Source organism: Lissotriton helveticus, chromosome 7 (assembly GCF_964261635.1).
Source record: "Lissotriton helveticus chromosome 7, aLisHel1.1, whole genome shotgun sequence".
NCBI lineage: Eukaryota > Metazoa > Chordata > Amphibia > Caudata > Salamandridae > Lissotriton > Lissotriton helveticus.
In genome coordinates this window covers 485,708,360-485,732,865 of record NC_136068.1, presented here as the reverse complement: position 1 = coordinate 485,732,865, position 24,506 = coordinate 485,708,360, and the positions used below count along the sequence as shown (strand labels likewise).

At 49.9% G+C, this 24,506-nt stretch overlaps 1 protein-coding gene across 2 annotated transcripts in view; it reads right to left on the bottom strand.

Moving 5' to 3' along the window:
• Positions 1–24,506, bottom strand: part of SETD1A (SET domain containing 1A, histone lysine methyltransferase) — a 1,239,111-nt gene that overhangs the window by 739,573 nt on the left and 475,032 nt on the right. For both annotated transcript variants that reach the window (XM_078652474.1, XM_078652473.1), the window contains exon 9: positions 17,912–18,757. In XM_078652474.1, coding sequence (XP_078508600.1) covers positions 17,912–18,757 — 846 coding nt within the window. The remainder of the gene's footprint in view (positions 1–17,911; positions 18,758–24,506) is intronic.

Sequence of the window (24,506 nt, the reverse complement as noted above, 5' to 3'; positions counted from 1 at the left end):
AGCAAGGCCAAATGGCCAAAGGATAGCCTTAAAGAGTGCCCAGAGCAGGGCCTTGCTGGGCCAAAGAAAGAACGAAGAGGAGAACCTCTGAAAAAAGGGGGAAGAATGGAGATCCACATCCTTTGCTGTGCACCATGCCACAAATTTGTTCCATCTATAGGCGTATACCGTCTTAGTGGAGGAGCGCCTGGATGCCAAGATAACGTTAAAGACTTTGGGAAGAAGGTCGAAAGCTGTCGACTGTCGCCGCTCAATCGCCATGCATGGAGGTGGAGACTGGACAGATTTGGGTGGAGGACAGTGCCCTGCTGCTGCAACAGAAGATCCTCCCGAAGAGGCAGTCTGATCGGAGGATCGATTGCCATGCTCAAGAGCTCGTGGTACCAGACTCTCCGTGCCCAGTCCGGAGTCACAAGAATGACTTAGGCCCGGTCACGTTTGATCTTCTTCAGCACTCTGGGTAGACGTGGTACAGGTGGAAAGGTGTACAGGAGGACGCAATTACACTTGCAACGAAAGGCATCGCCGAGCGAGTGCCGCCATGGAAACTCCAACGTGCCAAACAGCGGATATTGCACATTCTCTTCGGTGGCGAACAGATCTAACCAAGGCTCTTCCCAATGCTGAAAGAGACATTGCACCACCTCAGTGTGAAGACGACATTTGTGATCCATCACGCACCGGCGGCTGAGTTTGTAAGCCCTAGCATTCAGGGTAGTCACCAGGTGTTGAACCATCAGGAATATGCCCTGATGTTTCAGTCATTTCCAAAGGCGAAGAGCCTCTTGACATAGTGTCAATTACCCCACCCCCGCCTGTAAGAAAGTGGCTCTATATATACTGGACCAAAGTAAGGTACAGTGTGTATAGAGTCCCCAATCCCCAGAGGTAAAATAGAGGTTAAAGTCAGATATGTCCTTACTCTCTAAAGTGGTAGCTTGGTCGAGCAGTAAGGCAGGATAAGAGGACAGTGTAAAGCATTTGTTGTACCCACTCAGTCAGCAAAAAGGTTTCACACATTCAAGAACCGAACTCTAGGCCAATTGTTTTTATATCAAAAGATATAGTTGTTTTATTTTAGAACCAACAGGTATCAAAATATACTTTTCTCAATATGAGTGACTTTAGGTAATTACTTTGCAGAAAGGCAATAGACTTTGTAAGTACAATAGCTACAGGGGTTGCAATAGGCAACACAATTCTAAACACAACTTAACATTGAGCTCAATGGGTTTTTCTACATGAATGCAGTTGGTTACTTTAAGGATTACTTTTCTAACCACAGGACTGGATCCTGGATTCACTGAGTCCCGGGACCTAAGCTGTAAACAATTAAGTAAAAGCGTATTGGTTACTGTTGTGATTTTAAAAGAATATAAATGTATTTTGAAAGTTGACACTTAGAAACTTTCCAGTGAAAAACTAGCAATGTTATCCTATGGAAGGATATTCAAGTCACAGGTAAAGTAGGTTCTCGTTACTTTTGTAATCCAGTTCTGGACTCCTAGGTTCAGCACTTGGACCTCTACCTAAGACAGGTAAGTAATTACGTTTTAATATCTGGTACGATTTTTAAGGAATATTTCTAGTTTGCAAAAATCGACAGAAGAAATTTCAGAGAAAAACAGTCAATGGTTGCCTATGGAAGAAAATTCAAGGTACTGGTAAGTACAGTTAGGATTACTCTTGCGGTTCAGCACTGGGCTAAAAGGTACAGTACTGGCTTCTCTCCTGATCACAGGTGAGTATTTCGGAATTCGTTATTCGGCTTATTTTAGATGAATATTTTAAAGTTTCAAAACTCCACAGAAGAAATTTCAGTGAAAACCAGTTAATGTTAGCCTATGGAAGGAAAGTGAGTTATCAGCTTTCAGGTGAGTACTCAACTGGTGGAATTAAGGTTCTAGGCATAGACTCAGGGGTCTCCCAGGGTCGGAAAGGTACAGTTGTTACACCCTCAGCGGCGCAGGGGCAGCCGGGTGCAGAGATAGTAGGCCCAATGCAATCCAATTGAGGGTAGGGGGCCTTTGGTTGGTGGCTGCAAGCAGGCAGGCCACGCAGCTGTGGGAGCTGAGCTCATGGTCACTTACTCAGGGCAAGTGGGGAAGTAGAGTAGGGTAGTAGTTGCACTTCCAGCGGCACTCGGGCGGCTCAGTGCAGGGTGCTTTTGAGCCGTCGGGCGCTCAATGTTATCCAATGGGAAAGTTACAAGATGAACAAAGGTTGCAGGCTCGGGGATGGAGAGAATTCAGGTGCGACCACCACTTCGAGAGGTAAGTTGGGACGGAGATAATTCAGGTGCGACCACCACTTCGAGAGGTAAGTTGGGATCTTGAAGAAGAGGTAGGTAGCCCAATGGAGGGCACAGCGGGCCATGGGGCACCGGCTGCAGGGGTGTCTTTTGGTGTCAGGAAATCTTACACTCGGCTGGTCGCGGTTGGAGGGGCCCTGGTTCTGATGCTGCAGGCGTCGTCTGGATCGTCGAGGAGGGTCTTTGGGCACTGAACATCTGGTCCCAGTTGCCGGGGGGACGTCCACGTGGTCTTGGATCACTCAGGCACAGGCCGGGCTTGGCGAGTGCAGAGTGGGCTGGATTCGCGGTTCCTGGCTGGCACCAGAGGTACTGCTGTTGGGGCAGAACCACTGCTCATGGGAGTCCCAGTATTTTGGAAGGTTCAAGGCAGGCAGGTCCTCCGGGGTTGTCGAGGTTGCTGTCCGCTGGAGACGCCAGAGTTTCACATGAGCAGGTTCAAGGATCAACAGGCTTGTAGTGTTCTGGGGCCAAGTCATTGGGTGTTGTCCTTTTGTTAGCAGCTGCACGGCAGGTCTTAATGTTTCTTGGTCTTCTTGTTGCAAACCTGGATCTGAGGAAGGAAGGTTCAGGGTGCCCCTAAATACTAAATTTAGGGGCGTTACAGGTAGGGCAAGGGCAGGGATGAATGGGTCCGTGTCCTGGGGTGGGCACACCCCCTAGCCTGCTCCTCTCCTGTTGGAGGGGAGCAGGAGCCTAGCTGTGATCGGGCAGGGCTCCACATTTTCAAGATGGCCGGAGCCCGGGGTCGTGCTTCACCTTGCCTCTCTCATTTGAGGGGTGGAGTTGGCACAGGCTGGCACACCCCTCTTCCTGGGGTAGGGTTTCCCGCCAGTCTTCCTGCCAGAGTGGGGGTCAGAACGGAGGGGGCCAATTGCTGAGTACAGCAAATGGTCTGGAGACGCACCCAAGGGCGGAATGCCTTTGAAGCATCCCTTCCCCATCCTGGGGAAGGAGGCTTGGCACCTCAGCCCAGGATGCGCATTGTTGCAGGCCCAGGAGAGCGGGGGCTCTCCACCCAGGGGTCCAGCAACATGTCTGCTGTGTGGCAGCCTAGGCAGCCCCTCAGACAAGACGTGGACGGTTAGTTAGGTTTCAGGGGGAATCTCTAATATGCCCTCTGTAGTGCATTTTACATTAAATCCCACACTGGCATCAGTGTGGGTTTAATGTGCTGAGAAGTTTGATATCAAACTTGTCAGTCTTCAGTGTAGCCATTATGGTGCTGTGGGGTTTGATAGATAAGCTTTATTCGATACAAAATTATCATAAAAGCATTGCAAAAATACAGTGTATATGCATGGTTTAAAAAAGGAAACAGTGGGGGCGGAGCCAGGCCGGCGGCCAAGATGGTCGCCCGGGCTCTCGGCTCCGTGGTCCTTCATCCCCCACCGCCTGTTCCCGTCGTCTATCCTTTGCTGCGATGCTGTTCCCGGGTGTCGGACGGCAGGCTGAGCTGCCGCGTCCGACTCCGGGGGTTTTCTGGGCTCTGAGCGCGAAGATGTGACCCCTCGAACTTTGCGGCCTTCCCGGGGCTGGAGCCGGGACCTCGCATGATTCTGCTGCCGCCCGCGAGTGCAACAACAACGGCCTCGCTGACCCACGGAGTGCCGGTCTACCGTCACGGAGGTCCGCCCATCTTGTGAGTGTGCCTCCAGCGCTGACCTCATGGAACCAGGTAAACTCGCTCCCCGCGGTCCCCCCGCTATTGATTGTGCCTCCCCCCACCCTCATCGGAGGGCTGATTGACGCTATGGCTGCCTGGACGTGGCTCTTTCTTCCTGGATTGGACCCAGATTTGCCTGTATGCCGCGTCTTTATTTTACATTTCCAGCCTTCGTGGCCGCTTGATTTTCGAAGCAGCTGTGTTATTTTCTGACGATGGGGAGGAGCTCCGTTGTGGCCGTCTGCGGGGAAGTGGACGTGGCGGCCATATTTTGTATGGTGCGGGGGGCGCGCCGTTCCTCGGCACCTCACTGAATCATGGACTGGCGGTACTGGTGTTGATTCGGACGGCGTTCGATGGGACACGCCTGATAATGGCGGCAGCAGACTTTATCACTGCTCGAGGGGTTGGGGCGGTCTGCCCCCTGTGTGTTCAATGGACGACATTTGATCTGGACCGACCCGAGACACCCTGATTAGTGTGGATTGCACCCGAGTGCCTGATGCTGATATTATCCTGGTGCCACTTTGTGCGTATGGGCCCTTCTACAACTTCCTGCGTTGCCTTTGCTGTGTGGTACGGACTCAGCTTTCCTGGCGGTAGATGAGCTGGACTGGTGCCCGGAGGATTCCCAGTTACTTTGAAGTGGTGCGACGCTGCACTGCCTACTCCTGTGGATGCTTTGTTTCTTGGTGATGCCATTGGACGTATGTTCCTCGTTTTTCCTTTCCAGCCCTCTTCGGTTGGCTGGCGTCAATTTGAGACTTTGACCTGTGCCTTGACTATTCTGTTTGAACCTACCTTTGCTATTACACTGTGACTGATGGAGTGGCATCGACGATCTTCGAGTGGGCCGTGCACTGCTGCCCTGTGAGAATTTCAGCTGCCTTCGAATTATCGTGTTGGTTTCCTCCGATGCTTTGATGGCGGGGCCCTACACTACATGGACTAGGATGGGCTGCGGGCTCGGGCTGTATGAGTGTCATGCATGCTGGTGATCTGTTTTTCAGGGTGGTTACACAGGGGGATTTTCATGATGTTTCTCTCTTTTAAGCAGCCGAGCAGTGATTTCATCCTGTTTTTGTGGACATCCTGAGACTTTGCAATGCTTTTGGCGTCTTGAGTTGTTGCGCGGCGGTGGGGGGGGAGGGGGGCCGGGAGTTCGTTCTGGGGACCCTCCAATGTTTTTTCTTCTTTCCCCCTTTTCTTTTGTATCTATGTGGATTATTGTCTTTCCTTTCGTCTTCTTCTTCTATATTTCGGGTTTTTGACATGGGGCGACAGGCACGCTGCTAGGGGGGTGGGCCGTAGCCATTGGCAGAGGTGCAGGGTGGGGGGTGTAGTGTTATTGTTTGTATCTTTCTCCTTTTTGTTCCTATGGCCTTTTGTTTTTCTTGTTTTTGGTTTGTCTATCCCTTTTCTTTCTCTTCTTTTCTGGGGTCCGACTTGCTGTCTTCTCGTTTTGTTCTGCTCCTTTGAATGCCGGGGTTGTTGTTTTTCAGATGTTTCTGGGTGCAGTGGGCATCTGCTATTCTGGCGGGCGGGCTGTGTTGTTTATTGTTTATCCTGGTCATCTGTTCTCATGCTAGCCTTTGCGTTACCATAGTCCTGCCTATGTAACTCTGGTAATATGATTATCTCCTGTTTTGGGTGGGCATAATTGTACGGCGTCGGATCCTGCTTATCTTTATTATCAAAAGAAACCTTCCCTAATCCTGTGATTCTTATGTGCCAACTACTTCCTTGCGTGGTGGGATGTCTTGGGGGATGGGCTTCATTGACTTGGTTATTAATTTGCTTGACCGCCACTATTCTGCTGGCCGACTGTGCTGGTATGTAGGCCATAACCTGTAACTGTATTGTGGAACAATAAAGGTTTTCAAAAAAAAAAAAAAAAAAGGAAACAGTACAGATATCAAAAAGTTAATCGAATGGATCCAATAAAATCAGCATAAAATATACAATTTTAAAAGAATTTCATTCATGGGTATTAATCACCATTTCATATGGTCAGGGGGCGACACCCACCTATTGCCCCCTGCATTGAGCAGTTAGATCAGGTCAGTCCTTGTGCTGTTGGAACAGGTCAATCATTCATCCCATAACCTCCATTTAGGAACCTGCCAAGCTCTTGCCTACCGCCTTTAGTCTAAGTGGCCAGGCCCACCCCAGGAATTTTGCTAGTCCGCAGATAAGTGTCAATGAGGAGGTATCTGTTTTCATGATGCATAGGGCAGCTACATGGCTCATGAGGCCTATTGTTTTGCAAACTGGCTTGAGACACTTTTCTCTGGCCTTTGTGTAGGCAGGACACGCCAGGAGAAAGTGGGCAATGGACTCATCGGGATGGCCGCAGCTAGGACAGGGTACCGGGACCGAGTACGGCCCCTTCCATGAGGATACCACTGAGTTAACCTGTAGGGTGCCAAATCTCAGCTTCATATACAGAGTCCTGTCCCTAGGGACCTGTATAAAGTCGAGATAGGGCTCTAGTCTGCGAATGCTTTTAAATTCAAAGAATCCCTCCGTGAGTTTTCCTGTCTGCTGGCAAGATTGCTCGCGTTTTGACACCCAGTCCCAATATGCCCGCTTCAAGACCAGCTTAGAAGGGGGAATCTGGGTCGCCCATGCCTCGCTTAGGCCGATGAGGCCCAGGAGGTGCTTCAAGTCAACCATTTTAGCCTACCTCCCTTGTCTGCCGCCACTAGTTCGTCAAACCCCGCAGCATACATGCAGAGCTCCTCCGTCCTCTTAAGTCGGGCCCAGAAAAGTAAAGGACGAAGTCTGGCGATGTCCTGAATGTGCCTCCTCCCAGTGTCATAAAACAGAGGCTTCAGGGGGGTGGAGGTGGGAAGTGATACAAGGTTTCTTAAAAATCTGTTTTCTGACCTGGTTAAATCGGTGATGTTCTCCATACCCCAGAGCTCTGCCCCGTAGAGGGCCGAGGGCAGCGCTTTCCCATCATAAATTGCGAGAGCTGGTGCAACCGGTCTGCTACTCGAAAGATACTGTTCTCTGGCGATTGCACCAGACACCCGCTTGTGATTTAAAAGCATTTTATCAAGGTGTGAGGACCACTCCATGTTTTTTGAGACTCTAATGCCCAGGTAGTCAAAAGACTCAACCATCTCTAGTGGGACGTCGTCAAGGGTGATGTTGTTCCTGAAACGTTTGGAGGGGTTGATGGTCATCAACTTGGTTTTGCTAGTGTTGATTATCAGCCCCTGTTCTTTACAAAATGAGTCAAAACTCTTCAGTAATTTCTGTAGGCCACATGGGGACTTGGAGATTAGGAGAGTGTCGTCGGCAAATAGGAGGGTGGGTGTCTTCTCTCCTGCCAAGACTGGAGCGTCAGACGGCTCCTTGTTAAGGTGGGCCACCACCCCATTAATGAAAATTGAAAATAGGGTGGGGGCCAACACACAGCCTTGGCGTACCCCCCTATCTACCGTGATCCTCTCTGTCAGCTCCCCTTGGGCCCCACACCTGATTCTTGCATAATTATCAGTGTGCATCCTTTGTAAAAAATCTAAAATGTATGAAGGCATGCCCAGATGTCCAAGTACCTGCCAGAGCTTACCCCTGGGGACCAGGTCGAAAGCAGTCTTCAGATCTATGAAAGCCAGGTACAAACTCCCTTTGCCCAGGAGGACTGACTTCCAATAGATCATGAAGAGTCTGAGGACCTGGTCCATTGTTCCTACCTTTTGCCGGAACCCTGCTTGAAAGTGTGATAGGATGTTGTCATCCTCCAACCAGGTTCTGATCCTCAAGAGAAGGACCCTGCCAACAACCTTCTGAATCACGTCTATAAGACTGATTGGCCGGTAGTTGGCAGGGTCCTCTCTATTCCCTTTTTTGAATATTGGGACCACCTCGGCTCCCTTCCAGGAGTCCGGGATGGCGAACCCTCTAACTATCAAATTCATGATGTGGAGAATGAGTTGGGCCCAAGGCATGGGATCGTATAGGAGCAGGTCTCCAGGCAGTCCGTCTGGGCCTGCTGCCTTCCCTGGAGAGATACTATGAATTGCATGCTCCACTTACAGGAGGTCAAACCTATCTGTAGTTGCATTGACTTCCCTGGTGATCAGGCTGGTCTCAATGGAGAGAGGGTCGGATGTTGCTTCGCCCGAATATAAATTGGCAAAGTGGTTCTGCCACTGTGCACAGGTGATATGATTGGGCATGGGGTCCATTGATATACTGTCCTTATGATTAATTAAATCCCAGAATGCAATGGGATCTCTCTGCACTGCAGCTATCTTCAGTTCCTGCCAGTGCGCCTCTTCCCAAGATCTTTTGGCCACCACCAAAGCCCTTGCATACTCTTTCGTGGCAATTCTAAGAGCAGCTGGATCTTTCGACTTAATACTGCGTGCGATGGCTGCCCTTTTGTCCCTGCAATCCTTAGTATACCAGGGGTTACAAGTCTTTAAATGATCATGTTTTCTGGCTGGTTTGCCTTCGATGATAAAAAACGAACTCAGCTTATCTATTGTCAGTTGATAAAAGCTTCTAAAATTAAAATTAAAATCGCTAGGGTCCCCCGGGCCATTATACAATGCCATTAGCTCGCTGTTTTTGGACACAACTTCCTCCCTCACACTTGCTAATAGCCCTTCCTGATGTGAGACTTTGTTCCACTTGAGGCGTCTTTTACAGTTTGATGGTATTACCTCTCTGCTTACCATATCGGGGCGGTTTGGTTTCTTTGCCCCCCTGCCCCCACTGCAAAATATTGTTCATTTTAAGGCAAAGTGGGTTATGGTCGCTATCCAATGTGGGCACAACTTCCATATCTATCAGATCCTGCCATAACCGAACGTCCAGAAGGATGTAATCTATCCTGGAAGGGGATCCAAGTCTATTAAAAGTAAAAGCTCCATTTTGGTCAGAGCTCGATCTGCCATTAACAGCTCTCAAATCATATTCCAGATTGAGAGCGTTAATTTGTATCGCACGCTGTGACCATTTCTTAATTGGGTCTAGGTTGAGGGACGGGATGCCCCATTTACAATCCTCTTCTATAATTCCAGCTTGGTCACCCGAACTCGAAGGTTACATTGAAGTCCCCAGCTACAATTATGTTTGTTGGGGGAAATATGGTTTCCAAGCTTTTCTCGAGGGTGGAAATGACCGGAGAGGTTTGGGCACCAGGTGACCCTCTAGCATAGACATTAAATAGCTCAATTGCCGGGCCCCTGCTTTGCCCTTTGATAGTCAACGGAAGTAAATCGGGAGAAACTCCTGTGTGTGGGCTGACCACCCAATTAAGGGCTGTTCTTATCCAGATTTGTAGGCCTCCCGACGGGCGGCCTTTGCCTGAGCTGATAGCGGGGATACAATAGGATGTATAGCCTGATTTATGGAGTGGGGATAAGCTCCATGTCTCCTGGAATATGCATACTTCGAATTTATCCACAAAGTTATGCCATTCTGGGAGTTTCAATTTCCTCTCTAAACCCGCTACATTCCATGACAGAATGTTCAAGCTTGCTACCTTGGTTCTGTTAAAAGTTGGATCGCCCTTCTGGTTGGAGGAACCCTGTCCTGCCAGGGGGCAATCTGGAATAGGACAGTGACCCCCAACAGTGCCTGGGCTATCTGGTGCTGTTAATGCACTTTCAGCTCTTGGGTTCGAAGATGTTACCTGTTCGAAGCTGGCCTCCCCATCGCGGGACACTCGTCAGTCAACCCTGTTCAGACCTGACCCCCCCTCGTTGGTCCCTAAGACCTTTCCCCCCAGGCAGCCAGCTTCTACCCAGACAGGCATGTGTCTTATTTGGATAGAAGAATGATCAGGGGCGGAGGTACGAAACTCCAGGGACGTAAGATTGTCAGCTAGGACAGGATCTTTAAGCCTCACCTCGATACAATCTCTAGCTGAATTAAACCGCGTCATTCGCCTAGCCCCCTCGATGTCCTCGCGAATGATCGATCTGCAACCTCTTACGTGTCTGAGCCAGTGTATGACCTTATTGCGGAGGGATTCGCTCGATTCGTAGCTCTGGCTACCTGGGGTTTTAGGAACCTTCACCAAATACACTGTCGCCCTACCCTCTTTTGTTAATCCCATACTTGGAACTTTAGTTACTTGGCTGGTGGGTCTCAAATTGTAAGGGATATGGCGCCCCCCAGTTGTCAGAGAGTTATTAGGTGTGTTGACAATAGGTCTTCCCGCCCTGGCCTCAGTAACAATTGGTGTGGGTGTAGCCCTGATATCTTTTAAACTCTGTAGTATGGAGTCGCCAGATCCCCGACTATTATTCGTTACGGGCTTATTGGCTAGAACATCTTTATAAGAGGGAGGCACCGGGGAGGGAAAATGGGCTGGCATGCTCGACTCAGCTACCGTATGGCCCTCCCTAGGATTCAGAGTCGCTACTAGCTTCTTTAGATCTTCTACCTCTTTTTGGAGAAATTCTATTATCTTCCATAACCCTCGATTTGACTCCCTGCAGCCGCAACTATCTGGCATGGGATCAGAGCCTAGTTCAATGCAACTTTGTCCCTCCAGGATTGTGGGTCCCTCCGTCATATGCTCAAGAATCGCAAATCTATTGGTACAAGGGGTAGGGGGACCCTTGTCGGTTTCCTGGTTAACAGTATTGGCCAATGGGAGCGGAGAGGGCATGGGGGCCTTATGGGTATTTACAATGTCGATATCGACCAAAGATGTGCTATGCACGATAGGGTGTGTTGTTGATGGGGCCTTTTTCTGGAACATTGAAGGGATTACATGCTGTTGGTTGTTTGCAGCTGCGTTATTTGGTTGTGATAGATTGGTGTTAGCTACTGGGCCTACCTTATTGGCCCCCACTATCTCCTCGCACTCAGACTAAAATCTCAATTCTATCCAGAACACAGTTGCTTGCGGCATGTATGCTTTTTTTTACCCTTTTCCCTTTCTTGCTTGCCAACTGACCCCCCCTTCAATGGTCTTCCTTTTGCCCATTGAAAAGAAAAAAAATGTAGTTCCTCAATCGAATGTCCCAAACTGCACGAGGTCCGTGGGGTATAAAGGCTTGAATAAAAACAAATAGGATCTAGACCAGTCCAGCTCTCGAGACTTGATCAAGGAGTCGTGGAATACAACAAACAGAACAGTACCTTAAAAGATGACTTGTTAGGGGGATGGCCCAGCCACGGCCTGGCCCGGACTGTCACAGACTGTCCACCCTTTGTCCGGCACGTCCCGCGCACGTCCTCGCGGGACGAGGGACCTGTCACAGCTTTATGCGCCTCCTGGCACGCTGACTCGTCCGTCAGGTCCGCGTTGCCCCAGGGGATCCTGGGGATTGTAGGCAGGTGGAAACGGCCCGGCGGAGCCAAGCCCGGCCGGTCTTTTCAAAGGCAGAAGGGCGGGGGGCGGAGCCAAGCCCGGCCGCGGGGAAGGGAACAGCAGTCACGGGAAGCAGCAGGTAAACCCCCCGACACCGTCCGAGGAACACAGGGGACTCGGCCCCTGTCACAGCTTTATGCGCCTCCTGGCGCGCTGACTCGTCCGTCAGGTCCGCGTTGCCCCAGGGGATCCTGGGGATTGTAGGCAGGTGGAAACGGCCCGGCGGAGCCAAGCCCGGCCGGTCTTTTCGCAGGCAGAAGGGCGGGGGGCGGAGCCAAGCCCGGCTGCGGGGAAGGGAACAGCAGTCACGGGAAGCAGCAGGTAAACCCCCCCGACACCGTCCGAGGAACACAGGGGACTCGGCCCCTGTCACAGCTTTATGCGCCTCCTGGCGCGCTGACTCGTCCGTCAGGTCCGCGTTGCCCCAGGGGATCCTGGGGATTGTAGGCAGGTGGAAACGGCCCGGCGGAGCCAAGCCCGGACGGTCTTTTCGCAGGCAGAAGGGCGGGGGCCGAGCCAAGCCCGGCTGCAGGGAAGGGAACAGCAGTCACGGGAAGCAGCAGGTAAACCCCCCCCGACACCGTCCGAGGAACACAGGGGACTCGCCCCCTGTCACAGCTTTATGCGCCTCCTGGCGCGCTGACTCGTCCGTCAGGTCCGCGTTGCCCCAGGGGATCCTGGGGATTGTAGGCAGGTGGAAACGGTCCGGCGGAGCCAAGCCCGGCCGGTCTTTTCGCAGGCAGAAGGGCGGGGGGCGGAGCCAAGCCCGGCCGCGGGGAAGGGAACAGCAGTCACGGGAAGCAGCAGGTAAACCCCACCGACACCGTCCGAGGAACACCTGTGGGGTTTGTAATGACAACCTTCCAGCACCATATACTCTTAATGGCATCACTGCGCTCACAGTCCCCAGGAATTGCCCTGGGTACTGCAGGTGCACAGGGCTCAGGTACCTGTGCCCACACCACTGGTATACGGCACCCAGCTAGAGGGGTGGCTGATGTATGCCAGGGCAGGGGGTTTTGTGGGCATGGCACACAGGGATGTGTGCCATGTCGCCTCTTTGTTTAGTTCTGTACCTAGACACTCAGCCTGCCAAGGCAGTGTGTGGGTGTCAGGGTACAGGGCCCCTAAGTGTGGCACAATAAGTGCTGCAGCCCTTAGGGGTCTTCTCTGGTCACCATGCCCTGGGTACCATTTATTAGGGGCTGAAAGGTGGCCAGAGATGCCAACTGGGTTTTAGTTTCAACAGTTTTAATGAAGGAACACAGGCCCTGGGCACCTGGTTGGCAGGAGCCCAGGGCACACTCAGTCAAAGCACATCAGCAGTTCAGCAAAAAGTGGGGGCATACCAATACAAGAAAGATGGCACTTTCTCACACCGCCTATTCGTTGCAGTACCACATGGAGGGGGTGTTGTTCATGAACACATGCACTACTCTTCCTTTGACAGAAGGAAGGAATGCCTTCAGTGCAAGACGAATTGCCCGGAGCTCCAGAAGGTTGATGTTGGGCCCGGACTCCGCCAGAAACCAGAGACCCCTGATCTCCACCTCCCCCATGTTGCCGGCCCATCCCAGGAGTGACACATCCGTCACCACTGTGAACTCTGGTTGGCGAAGGGAGAGGGATCTGCCACTGACCCAATCTTGGTTCGTTAGCCATAACTGCAATTGACTCACAGTCCCCACTGAGATCTGGACGACTTCGGAAAGATTGCCCTGATGCGTCACCCACTGGAACTTCAGGTCCTACTGCAAAGCAGACATATGCCATCTGGCATGATCTACCAGCAGGATGCAGGAGGCCATGAGGCCCAGCAGCCTAAGTCATTCTCATCGAAATCCGGGATAGAGGCTGAAACGTCAGTATCATAGGCTAAATATCTCGGACTTGCTGCTTCGGTGGATAAGCCCGAAACTGCGCTGTATCCAGAAAAGGAGCTTCTGAAAAGGACCAGGTGTGACTTCTGAACATTGACAGTGAACCCCAGCGAATGCAGAAGGTCCACCGTAGCCTGGAGGTGGGAGATGACAGCCTGGGCTGATCCCGCCTTCAATAGCCAGTTGTCAAGATAGGGAAAGACTGGAACCCCTGATCTGCGCAGATGAGCTGCGACCACCGCCGTCACTTTTGTGAACACTCGAGGGGCACTGGCAAGGCCAAAGGGGGGCACGTGAACTGAAAAAGCTTGTGGCCTACCGTGAGCTGTAGGTAACGCCAGGCAAGACAGGGATGTGAAAATAAGCGTCCTGCAAGTCCATCGCTACAATCCAGTCTCCAGGGTCGAGGGCAAACAGGACCTGAGCAAAGGTCAAGCGGAGGAAGCGGTTGACATCCAAGAGGTCTAAGATAGGACGAAGGCCTTTGTCCTTCTTGGGTACAAGGAAGTAGTTGGAGTAGCAACTACGACCTACTTCAAGCACAGGGACTTGTTCGATAACTCCCTTGGCCAAGAGAGCGTAATTTCCTGGCTGAGAAGGGCCAGGTGATCCTCCTACATGCGATGGAGTGCTGGTGGCATGGAGGGAGGGGTAGTCTTGAACGGGAGTGAACAGCCCCTTCGGACTATCTGCAAAACCCACCTGTCCAACGTGATGTTGTGCCAGTGGGGGAGGTGATGGCGGATCCTGCAGCCCACTTTAAACTGTTGACCCTGAAAAGTCGGACTAGGAAGGTTTAGAGGTTGCTGGAGTGGGAGGTATTGGTGGACTGGCCCTCCCGCTGGCCCCCAGACTCGCGCCGCTGGATCCCACTCCCCCGGCCATGCGTAGGTCAGCAGTCTGCATGACCCTGTGGCTCTGGGTGGAACGTGGTGGGGCGCCCCTTCAGTAGCCACAAAAGGGGCAAAAGGCAGGCTGTATGAGCGGCGAGATTTTACTGCTAGACCCAAGGATCTGGCCATGGCCCTAGAGTCCTTGAAGCGCTCAAGGCGCGTTGTCCGCCTAGAAAACAAACATGCGGCGGCCATCAAAGGAATCCGTCCTACCCATCGAGTCAGCGATATCCAACCCACACCAGATGGTGAACTTAGCTGCGTCTCGACACTCAGCAATAGCACGGGTAAGAAAGGACCCAGTCTCCTCCGGGCACTGTGGCAGCACTTGTGCGACCGTGTCCCACACCGTGTTTGCATAATGGCCCAAGCGACTTGCGCTGCTCACTGACAGCAGTCCTAAGCTGGCGGAAAAAACATGGTCCAGCATCTTGGATTCCCTATCTGGGGGAGCAGTAGGCAGCACGCCCTAGGACGGTGAGGCTTGGACCACCAAGCGCTCAGGTGTAGGGTGTTGGGAGAGGAAAGTAGGTCGCCCGGATCCAGGCGGTGGAGTCGGGCAATCATCCTGTCCACAGGAGCCACTGTGCTGGGCTTGGACCAAATGCCCAGAAGGTTGTCAGTGAGAGATCCATTAAAAGGCAGCAGGGGTTCCGAAGAGGCAGCTGCCAGCTCAAGCACCTCAGTCAGGAGGTTAGTCGCGACAGCCACCGTAGGAAGCTCAAGGCCCAAGGCCTCAGCCGCTCTACGCAACACCACAGCGTAGGAAGCCCCCTTTTCCATAGCCACTGTAGAGGGAGAAAGCATGCCAAGGTCTGTAGAGGTATCCAGACCACTGGCATCACCCAACTCCTCTCGCCAGTCCAGCTCCTCAAGTTGGTCTGCTAGAGGGTCAACTGACTTCTCCCAGTTCTCCGCACCCTACTCTGGCTGCCACTCAGGGCGATAGGGAATGCTAGGGATGAACAGCGGTACAAAAGTACCCTCCGGCACCAGTACCGACATCGGACGGCGCCGGCCAGCACCGGGTGAGGCTTAGGGTTGACGCCGGTTGGAGGCACAAACAGTGTCAGGGGTGTCGTCGGTGGAATTGGCACCCGGGAAAGAAGCAGAAAGAAGCGGGAGGCCGACCGGCGCCAGTCCAGATCCAGGCATGGATCCATTGGGCCCTCTGGTGCCGAGGCCGGAGCCGCCGGCGTCAAAGGACCACCCAGCCGAGTCTGCGGGGCCCGAAGGTGCGTCAGCGGAGTCGTAGTGCCCAAAAATGCTGTGGAGCGCTTCGTAAAAGGCACAAAGTTGGGCAGGGGACACTCTGGCTCCAGGAAAGGGAGGGAAGAGCAGAGCTGCCTCAGCGGGCTCCGACAATGCTCCGGGTCCCGCGTCGCCTCGGCGGACAGACTGGGAGAAGGCAAAGAGCTACGATGCTTCTTTGCCTTCTTCTTGAGTGTCAACTTACCGGAGGAGTGCGAAAACTTTGAGGAGGAATAGTGATGACTCTTCGACCGGTCCCACGACCTTCCTCTCGACGAGGACCTCGAACGGCGCCGAGCAGACAGTCAGGGCTCCAAAAGCTTTTGGGACCGCTCCAGCAAAGACTTCGGGTTCATGGCCCGCTCCACGCACCAAAGGCACAGGAGGTGCGGAATGGTGAATGACATCAACTTGTGACAGGACTCACAGGGCTTAAAGCCAGTCCGACGATGGGACATCCCTCGTGCACCAGGAGTCGAGGACTCGCAAAGGGCGTTGACAAAAAGTCTAAAAAGGGTTAGTCCAAAAAGACTAAGGGACACGCTCTCTCCGGAACTGCACAGGCTGGTGCGGGAAAAGAAATAACTGACATCAGTGTGCAAGGGCGGCATCCAAGTAAACACTGCGACGTCATCCCAGCAATCATGACACAGACGACGGATGTGGAGTCGACCGATGCTACCTACTGACGCACAGGGGTACTGCTACAGAAAAAATCTCTGGATCCATTCTGACACCTGGGGAAATTCTAAGGTAAGGAATCTATAACTACAGTCTCTTTCAGACACACAATACTAAGACAACTGACAACTCATGCAGATTCAAAAAACAGGAAACAATAAAACATCATGGCATTTACCGATTATTCGGATATCACAGATATAAAGCTCCAAAATTGCTGAACACTTATCAAAATGTCATTCTTAGCACTAATACCTCAGGATGTACAAGCAATTCATTAGAGCAATTAGCAAATAAGTAAGGAGAAAGCAGTGGAACATAATAGACTACCAACCACAGCCTTCAAAGTGAAATGAGTGGCAGGCTTAATCTGCATACGCCAACATGTCACAGAAGGCAGAGTGGTATTAAAAAATGAAGCACACTGGCAATAATTAAAGGAAAAATAAAGCCTTTCGAATACATATGCATGGTCTTCTCAAAGATAATATGGACTGGTAAACATCTGAATAAACAGAAAGAGTGAAAGTCCTAGCATCTTGGAGCCAAATAGACGTTACTAATTTAACAGGGTTCAACCATTACAGTGGCCAAAATTAAGTTGCTTTTAACCACATACATTAGACCGGAGATAAACCTAACATAGAATTTACCCTTAAAAGCTTAATCTTTTCCACACTGCTTCATTGATGCCTTTTATATTAGAATATTGTTTCCTTGATCACTAGTTTCAGTTTCACAAATTAAATCTGAAACTGTCCAAACAGATGACAATCTAATATTCAAATGTAAACTGTGAACTGGACTTAACTGGGCCGGATTACCTGCATTGGAAGCAAATACAGTATGATTTGCTCTTTGCAACCATCTAGGTTTATCATGTCCGGTATGGAAATTGAAATAACACTATCAGTTATGAATCCAAGCTAAGAATGAAGTATTTTGCCATTGTGGAATTAAAATCTTCTAAAAATGAAGCAAAGATAAAACTAGGGACCAATATCCCGAATCGCCTGCTTCCCGAGACAGGATAAGAATTATCTGCGCCTTTCCTCCACCCCCATCTTTACAGCCTTACCCTCTCATCCGCCCCAATTCTTCTCCAGTAGATTCCCCCTTTATCTTCTTCTGGCATATATAAAAGGGGGAAATGGAAAACATGATTCCAGAGGAGCATCAGTTGGAGCAAAGAAGGGAGACCAATAAGTTCTGTACTATGATTAGATAACTCAGAAGAGGAGATATTATGCCTTAATATTTATACTCAGACTGGTAGCTTATGAAAAGTACCATCTGCTTTTATGAGGATGTAAAATAATCAATAAAAAAACAAATTATGGGGGTAAAAACATGCCTGCAAATTTTAAGGTAACAGAGAGGTGCAAATCACACGCTTCTGGAGAAGTTCCCAGGTACTTTGTACAGAAGGAAGGAGTCAGAAACAAAAAAATGGCACTACATGAATTAGGTTTTCAAATAAACTACTTCAAGCTACTTACCATCAGCAAAACATTTTTCTGATGTGGCAGCTCCTGCAGATTCCTTATATGAACATCCAACCAAAAAGCCAAACTGGAAGCAGAATTTTTTCAAAGTAGCATCATGTCACCGGCGCCAGGCTGCACCGTACAGCAATTTAGCGGAGTTGCATAACACCACTTGATGTAATATGGGAAGATCATATAAGGCACCTCAGGACCCGTGACATCAGGACAGTAGGAAGTTAATCATATATACAAAGAAAGGCGATGAGACACAAGAATACCACACATTCATTACATGCTGGGGTTACTTGCACAGTAATATATTTAAATGTAACAAACTTGCCAAGCACTGTGATTAGCAGTTACACAGGAGATGAGATACCTGTTGAGGACCACATACCTTGGCTTTCTGCTCCTTAAGCTCCCACCACTCATCAAAAGTGCTAAAGGCCACATTTTCCACCATCTTACGATTCAGGTCACGTTGCATAATGTTCTTCATTTCCTGGACGAGAGTGGCAAGCACACTATCCACTGTGGCAGCATGTGGGTCTTTCTCCTCCTCCTGGTACTGCCACTGCAACGTCCGGTAGTCATAAAGCCTATGGTCATCATCATCGTTCTGATGTAGCTGCTGTTGAAGCTGCTGTGCCATGAAGAGATTTTCATTGTCAAAGTGCTGGCTGTCCTGCTCCATGGGGTAATGGCCATAAAGAGGCTGTGTCCCAAATGAGGAATCCTGGGTTTGGGAAAAACCATGAAACGGTTCCTCAAAGGAGCTCTGCTCTTTGTTTTGCCGCTGCTGGTGGAGACGACTCAGCATCTGCGTCTGCATTTGGAATGACATTGGCATGCCTCCCCATTGATTGCCCAAGCGGTTCATCAACTCCATAGAGTTTACATAGTCATAAATGTGAGGTGGAGGAGCCTGGGGATAGTCGTCTGGGTTATGTTGGACATGAAGGCCGGGTTGGGGAAAATCCTGAATCTGCTGTTGAGGCACGCCCTCAGCTCTGCTGTGGACGGGTACAGGTTGGGGGATGGCAGTAGGGGACTGAAGTTGGTAGCCAGTTTGAGGGAGCGTGCCAGCATGTGGGAGAGGCGGATGTGCAAAACCTGAAACACCAAGGGAAAGGTGTCCCATTGCTGAAGGGAGAACAGGAAAGTGCTGCTGTCCTGAGTGTGCTGGATCTTCTGCTTCATCATCTGAGATCTCCATATCCTCTCCTGACGACTGCTGAGAGGCCTGCAAATGGCAAGAGTCTGTTTTAATGACCAGCACTGAAAGTTGTGTAATGCCTTTATTATTTGGATGTCAAATATAAACATTCTACAGAGGTAAAGTAAATTGTGCCTGAGACATTTCTGATGGCTTATACTTAGAGAATATTTTGGTAGATAAACAAAGGATTTTAGACCTTCCACCAAAGTGCATTCTAGTGAAAAGAGCGTGTAAATGCTGCAGTATATAAGACCAAAGGAACATTTTGTAGAATGGCAATATTAGATGGGGTACCAGGATTAGAAAAAGGCTGATTATTTGACTTAAGCTCATCAACTGAAAGTACACTTACCTTAAATTCTAGTTGACAGAATTAGCAACTTCCCTCAAATTAAGAATTTTCAAACAGGGCGCCACAATGAGGAAACATTCTACAGTTATGATTAGGTAGAGGATAACTTGATAATTAACTATTGCAATGGGTAAGAGGGAATGTCACTTACAGTGTAAGTATCTATTCATAGCGTGCAATGCTGTAGATACACATGCATTGCATACTCCTACCAATTAGTATTTGGTCTGGATATTAGAAGTTGTTTTCCTTTCAAGAAGGTCCAAGTCATGGGGTGTGGAGTGACACCACCCCTAGTTGACACTGTGAATGTGCACAAACTCCACCTTAAGATTGCTTTCCATGCAGCAAGGGAAGGTGAAAATGAAATATAGCGTATCAACTATATGTGTCTTATAGATTATAGCTAGTGCAAGGAAACATATACAATCCATGTCCACTTCTGGGTAGGAAGGAGGGAACATGTGAATCTACAGAACTACATGCTACAAACAGATGCTTACGGATTAAGCAACATATTCTATTCATTGCATGACTGGCTGTAGATACACATGCTTTGCAAATCAGTGTCCTACCAGGAGTGGCTAGCAGGCAGATATTTGGCCAACCATAGCTTGCTGTGGCACTAATATGCCCACGCAGTAATGCTTTTAGAACGTGTGTTGTGTTGACCATGTTGCTGACTTACATACATCGGTTAAGGGGATGTTTACCAAGAATACCATGGTAGAGAGCGTAGTCAACCGCCGAGGAAGATGGCCGCTTTCTGAAGCAGCTAAAATATAAAAATGGTGATGTCTAGTCGATCCGGTCTCTGCCGAAGAGGTCTGTGAAGCGAGCTGAAGTCGTGGCCTTGAGTGGCGACACAAGGCTTGAGGCGACTGACACTGTGCAGGCGAGATGCACACAGAAGCGCAAGATGACTGGCGGTCAGTGGCATTGGGGAACCGCTGCGAACCACTGGAGAACCCCCGGGGCAGTATCTTATCAGGTAGGCATTGGAGGCGAACAGGGTTGGGGAAGAAGAATGCGTAGCTTTCCGCTGGCGGCCTTGGGACCGCAAGACTAGCCAGTCAGCCTCCGTCATCAGTTGCCCTTGCTCATTTCACTGCACCAGAGTAAGCCAATTTGCCCGGTGGGCGGGAGCCCTCTGACGGTTCCCTTCTCGCACGTAGCAATCTGGTGCCCTAGCAGCTAAATCACCGCTTCCACACTGACCTGGGGACCTGGATCAATAAAGTGGAGCAGTAGAGAGAAAATGACACCTCCGGGGCAGTAAACCTTCGGCTCCTACGTTACTCAAAGGGTGTGGATGGCCCCAATCCATGGCTAAGTGCCACCAGTGATGAGCAGAGGTCAGTGATCGCAGCTGGGAGTGTGGCAAATCACTGGGCCCGAATATGAAATCCAGCGGTCTATCATTCACCGCCACACTGAGACCCTCCTATTGTTTCTTGCAGTGCCAACAGTTTTTATTGCCCCTCACCTTCAACTAGCCGAGCTGTGCATCTTCTCATGTGAAAGATGTAAGCAGACGCCAGTTTCCTCCCTGCCTACCTCGCCAACCCATGTGCACTGCCATTATACAACGCACTGTGCTGGGCCCTCCCGTCTTCAGCTCACAACATGTGCAGAGGGTAGCTGGGCTTTAGCCACCCCAGCCAAGGTAACCCTGTGTGAAACAGCCCTACCGGCCTGCTTATAAGTGGGGGCTCTGCCACAGCAAAATTGGGTTACATTCTTTTTCTAACAACCCAGAGGCCCCCAGAAGATTCAGGGGTAGGCAGAAGTGTACACATTTGTTGCCCCATGGCAGCCAACGGCACAGCCCCCCCCCCCCCCCCCCCCCCCCCCCCCCTGTGCAAGGCTGCTGCTTTGTGGCTAAGTGCCTCAAGAAGAATGTGGTCAACATGACCAGCGGGAGGGGAGCCCGCAGCGCCCATCAAGCCAGCCAAATTGGATAAGTATACACTTCCTAGGGACTCTGCCATGATTCAAGTGACTATTGGCTTGCAGGCTTCGACAGCGCAGGCCTCCCAGGCGACAAAGAAAACAAGTTACTTACCTGTAACTTTGGTTCCCCGGTATTGGTAACTTTCATAGATTCCCATGCTTTTGTATCATTCCCCGTAGTCGGAATGGGAGTCTCTGTAACAAAAATAACATAGCAGTAGGTACAAAAGAGAAAGAAAAAGGCCTAAGCCTCATTCCCTTTTGTAGCATATCCGCCTCTTTTTGTAAAAGAGACCAAACTAAGCATCAGCCAATCAGAAGAGCCTCACTCAATAGAACCCTCCTGAAGGAACCTCAGAGCCTCAAATTTTCGTAGCCGTTGTGTAACAGTAACCACATTTGCTGAAGGCTGAGGTTTCCTCGGGGAGGAGGGTGGGCGCATGGGAATCTATGAAAGTTACCAATACTGGGGAACCAAAGTTACAGGTAAGTAACTTGTTTTCTTGCCCCAGTATTGGAACTTTCATAGATTCCCATGCTTTTGTATCAGAGTAGCCAGCAGTAAACCATAAAGCACATTTTGTGGCACAAACATGTATATATGCATATGAAAACTTCAGTATATATATATATACTTTCCTAAGCGAATAAGGAATAACACATAGGAAAAAACCATTAGTACCAAGATTAGAGACAAAATGTGCAGAAAAAGGATGGTGGGATAGTAAGGAAAGCTCACCAATTAGTGGAAGAGGTTCCTCAGGACTGCTTGGCCCACAGCCGTGTCTTCCTGCGTCAAGGACTCCAAGCAGTAATACTTCCTAAAGGTGTGCATGCTGCTCCAAGTCGCAGCTCTACAAATGTCTCTGATGTGCACCCCCGAACAGAGAGCTGTAGATGAAGCAACGGATCTTGTAGAGTGTGCTATGATCCTGCTGTTCAGCGGTTTACCTGCTGCTGAATGGCAATATAGAATAGCATTGGAAATACATCTTGCAATACTTTGCTTTGACAGAGGAAGTTCTTTGCGCCGACCAACAAATGCAATAAATAATTGTGTAGACTTCCAAAACCCCTTGGTGCGATCCAAATAAAATTTTAAGCACCGCTGCACATCCAGAGAATTGAGTGACTTCTCCGCTGGAGTGGAAGGGTGAGGAAAGAAAGATTTGAGAATCACAGGTTCGTTTAGGTTAAAGTCCGAAGGCACTTTAGGTATGAACTTTGGATTAGTTCGTAAGATCACTGTATTCCTTTTGAACTGTAGAAAAGGTTCCTGTATTGTGAGAGCCTGCAATTCCCCAATTCGTCTTGACGATGTGAGGGCGAGAAAGAGAGCCAATTTCAATGAATGAAATTTCATGTCCGTCCGATGTATTGGTTCAAAGGGATCTTTAATGAGTTGTTGGAGAACCAAATTCAAATGCCAAGTGGGAGGCGGAGGCCTCACCAGGAGAAAGACTCAGAATGATCCCTTGAGAAATTGTTTAATTATCCTTAAGGACCACAGAGAAGGTCCAGTCGCAGAACGCATGTAGCGAGAAATCTATGCCAAGTGAACCTTTATGGATGAATGAGCCAGTCCTGTCTTAGCCAAAGACAAAAGATAAGGCAGAAGTTGATGAGGTTTAGAAGAGAAAGGGTCAACACTTTCCTTCCTCCACCAAATGCAAAATCTCTACCATTTGAAACGATAAGTCTTATTCGTGGAGGGAGCTCTAGCCTGGGAGAGAACCTTTCTTATTTCATTTGAAATGGGAAGGTTCATGAATTCTCGCTGCTCAGGAGCAATGCCGTCAGGTGCAATGAATCCGGAACTTGGATACCAAATCTGTCCGTGGGACATCGTTAGAAGGTCCGGAATCGTCCGCAAAGGAAGAGGAGGGACGAGCGACAGAAGATGGAGTTCCGTGAACCAGAACTGTCTCGGCCACGCGGGGGCTATCAAGATCATCTTGCATGGTTCCACCTTGATCTTCCTGATGAGCCTCGGAATCATTGGAATGGGAGGAAAGGCGTATACAAATGCTCTTGACCAAGCTATAGAAAGCGTATTCCCTAATGACCCTTGATGGTGAAGCCTGCTTCCATAAGACCGGCATTGCTTGTTGGTCGGGGTGGCAAATAGATCTATTGAAGGTTTGCCTCACTGTTGGAAAATCTCGTCCAATACCATTTGGTTCAGTTTCCATTCATGACTGACTAAGGACAGCCTGCTTAGTCTGTCGGCATTTTCGTTTAGGACCCCTGGTAGATGTTCCGCCTGCAGCGATATTCCGGGAAGAATAGCTCATTCCCAGATTTCCTGAGCTTCCTGAGACAACGGAAGATATCTGGTTCCCCCTTCTTTGTTTATGTAATGCATGGCCGTTGTGTTGTCCGTTCGGATGAGAACCTCCAAACCTCGCAGTCGAGGGAGAAACGCTTGACGAGCCAGCTTGATAGCCCTGAGATCTAGGAGAATGATGGGAAGAAAACGGTGCTGCAGTGACCAATGTCTGCTGACATGGAGATCCTGAAGTACTGCACCCCAGCCCTCCAATGACGCATCCGTTGTCACCACCTGAGGAGACGGATTGCTTACGAAGGATAGACCTTGGGAAAGGTTTTCCTGCTTCGTCCACCACAAGGCAGCCTTTTTCATTGCCGAGGTGATCGTCACTTTGTCGTCGAATGAACCGTAAATTTGCTTCCACTGTTTGTCTAGCTGCTCTTGAAGAGGTCGCACCCTCAGTCTGCAGTGAGGAATGCATGAGGAGATTACTCCTAGAAGGGATTTGTAACGGCGTACTGAAAGATACCTTCTTTTTCTCAAGAACAGTGCCAAGTTTTGCAGTTTCTCCTGTCTTTCTAAGGATGGGAAAGCCTTGTTGAGATTCAAGTCCAAGATGGCCTGTAAGAAGCGCGCAGTCCTGGACGGAACCAGAGATGATTTCTCCTTGTTCAGAGTTAGACCCAAATTCTGAAATAGGTTTGTACATGCCCTGACTGCTTCCTTCGCCGCCTCCCTGGCCGGGGCCTTCAGCAACCAGTCGTCTAGATAAGGGAAGACCTGAAAGTGGTTTTTCCGCAGAAAAGCTGCCACCGGTGCCAGCACCTTGGTGAAGATTCTTGGGGCCAAGCGAAGTCCGAAGGGTAAAACCCTGAATTGAAAATGGCTCTTGGCTACTGTAAACCGTAGAAACCTTCTGTGTGCTGGGTGAATGGGTATGTGAAAATACGCATCTTCGAGATCGAGCGTGGCCATAAAATCCCCTGGATTGATAAGACGCAATATGTCTTGAAGCGAGACCATCCAGAAGGATTGAGAAATTAGATAGGTGTTGAGCTCCCTGAGATCTAAAATAGGGCACCATTTCTCCAGCGTCTTCTTTACCAGGAAGAACCTAGAATAGAAATTCTCCCCTCTCTGAGATGAGGGTACCAGCTCCACAGCTTCCTTCAGGAGCATCTGATGAACCTCAAGCT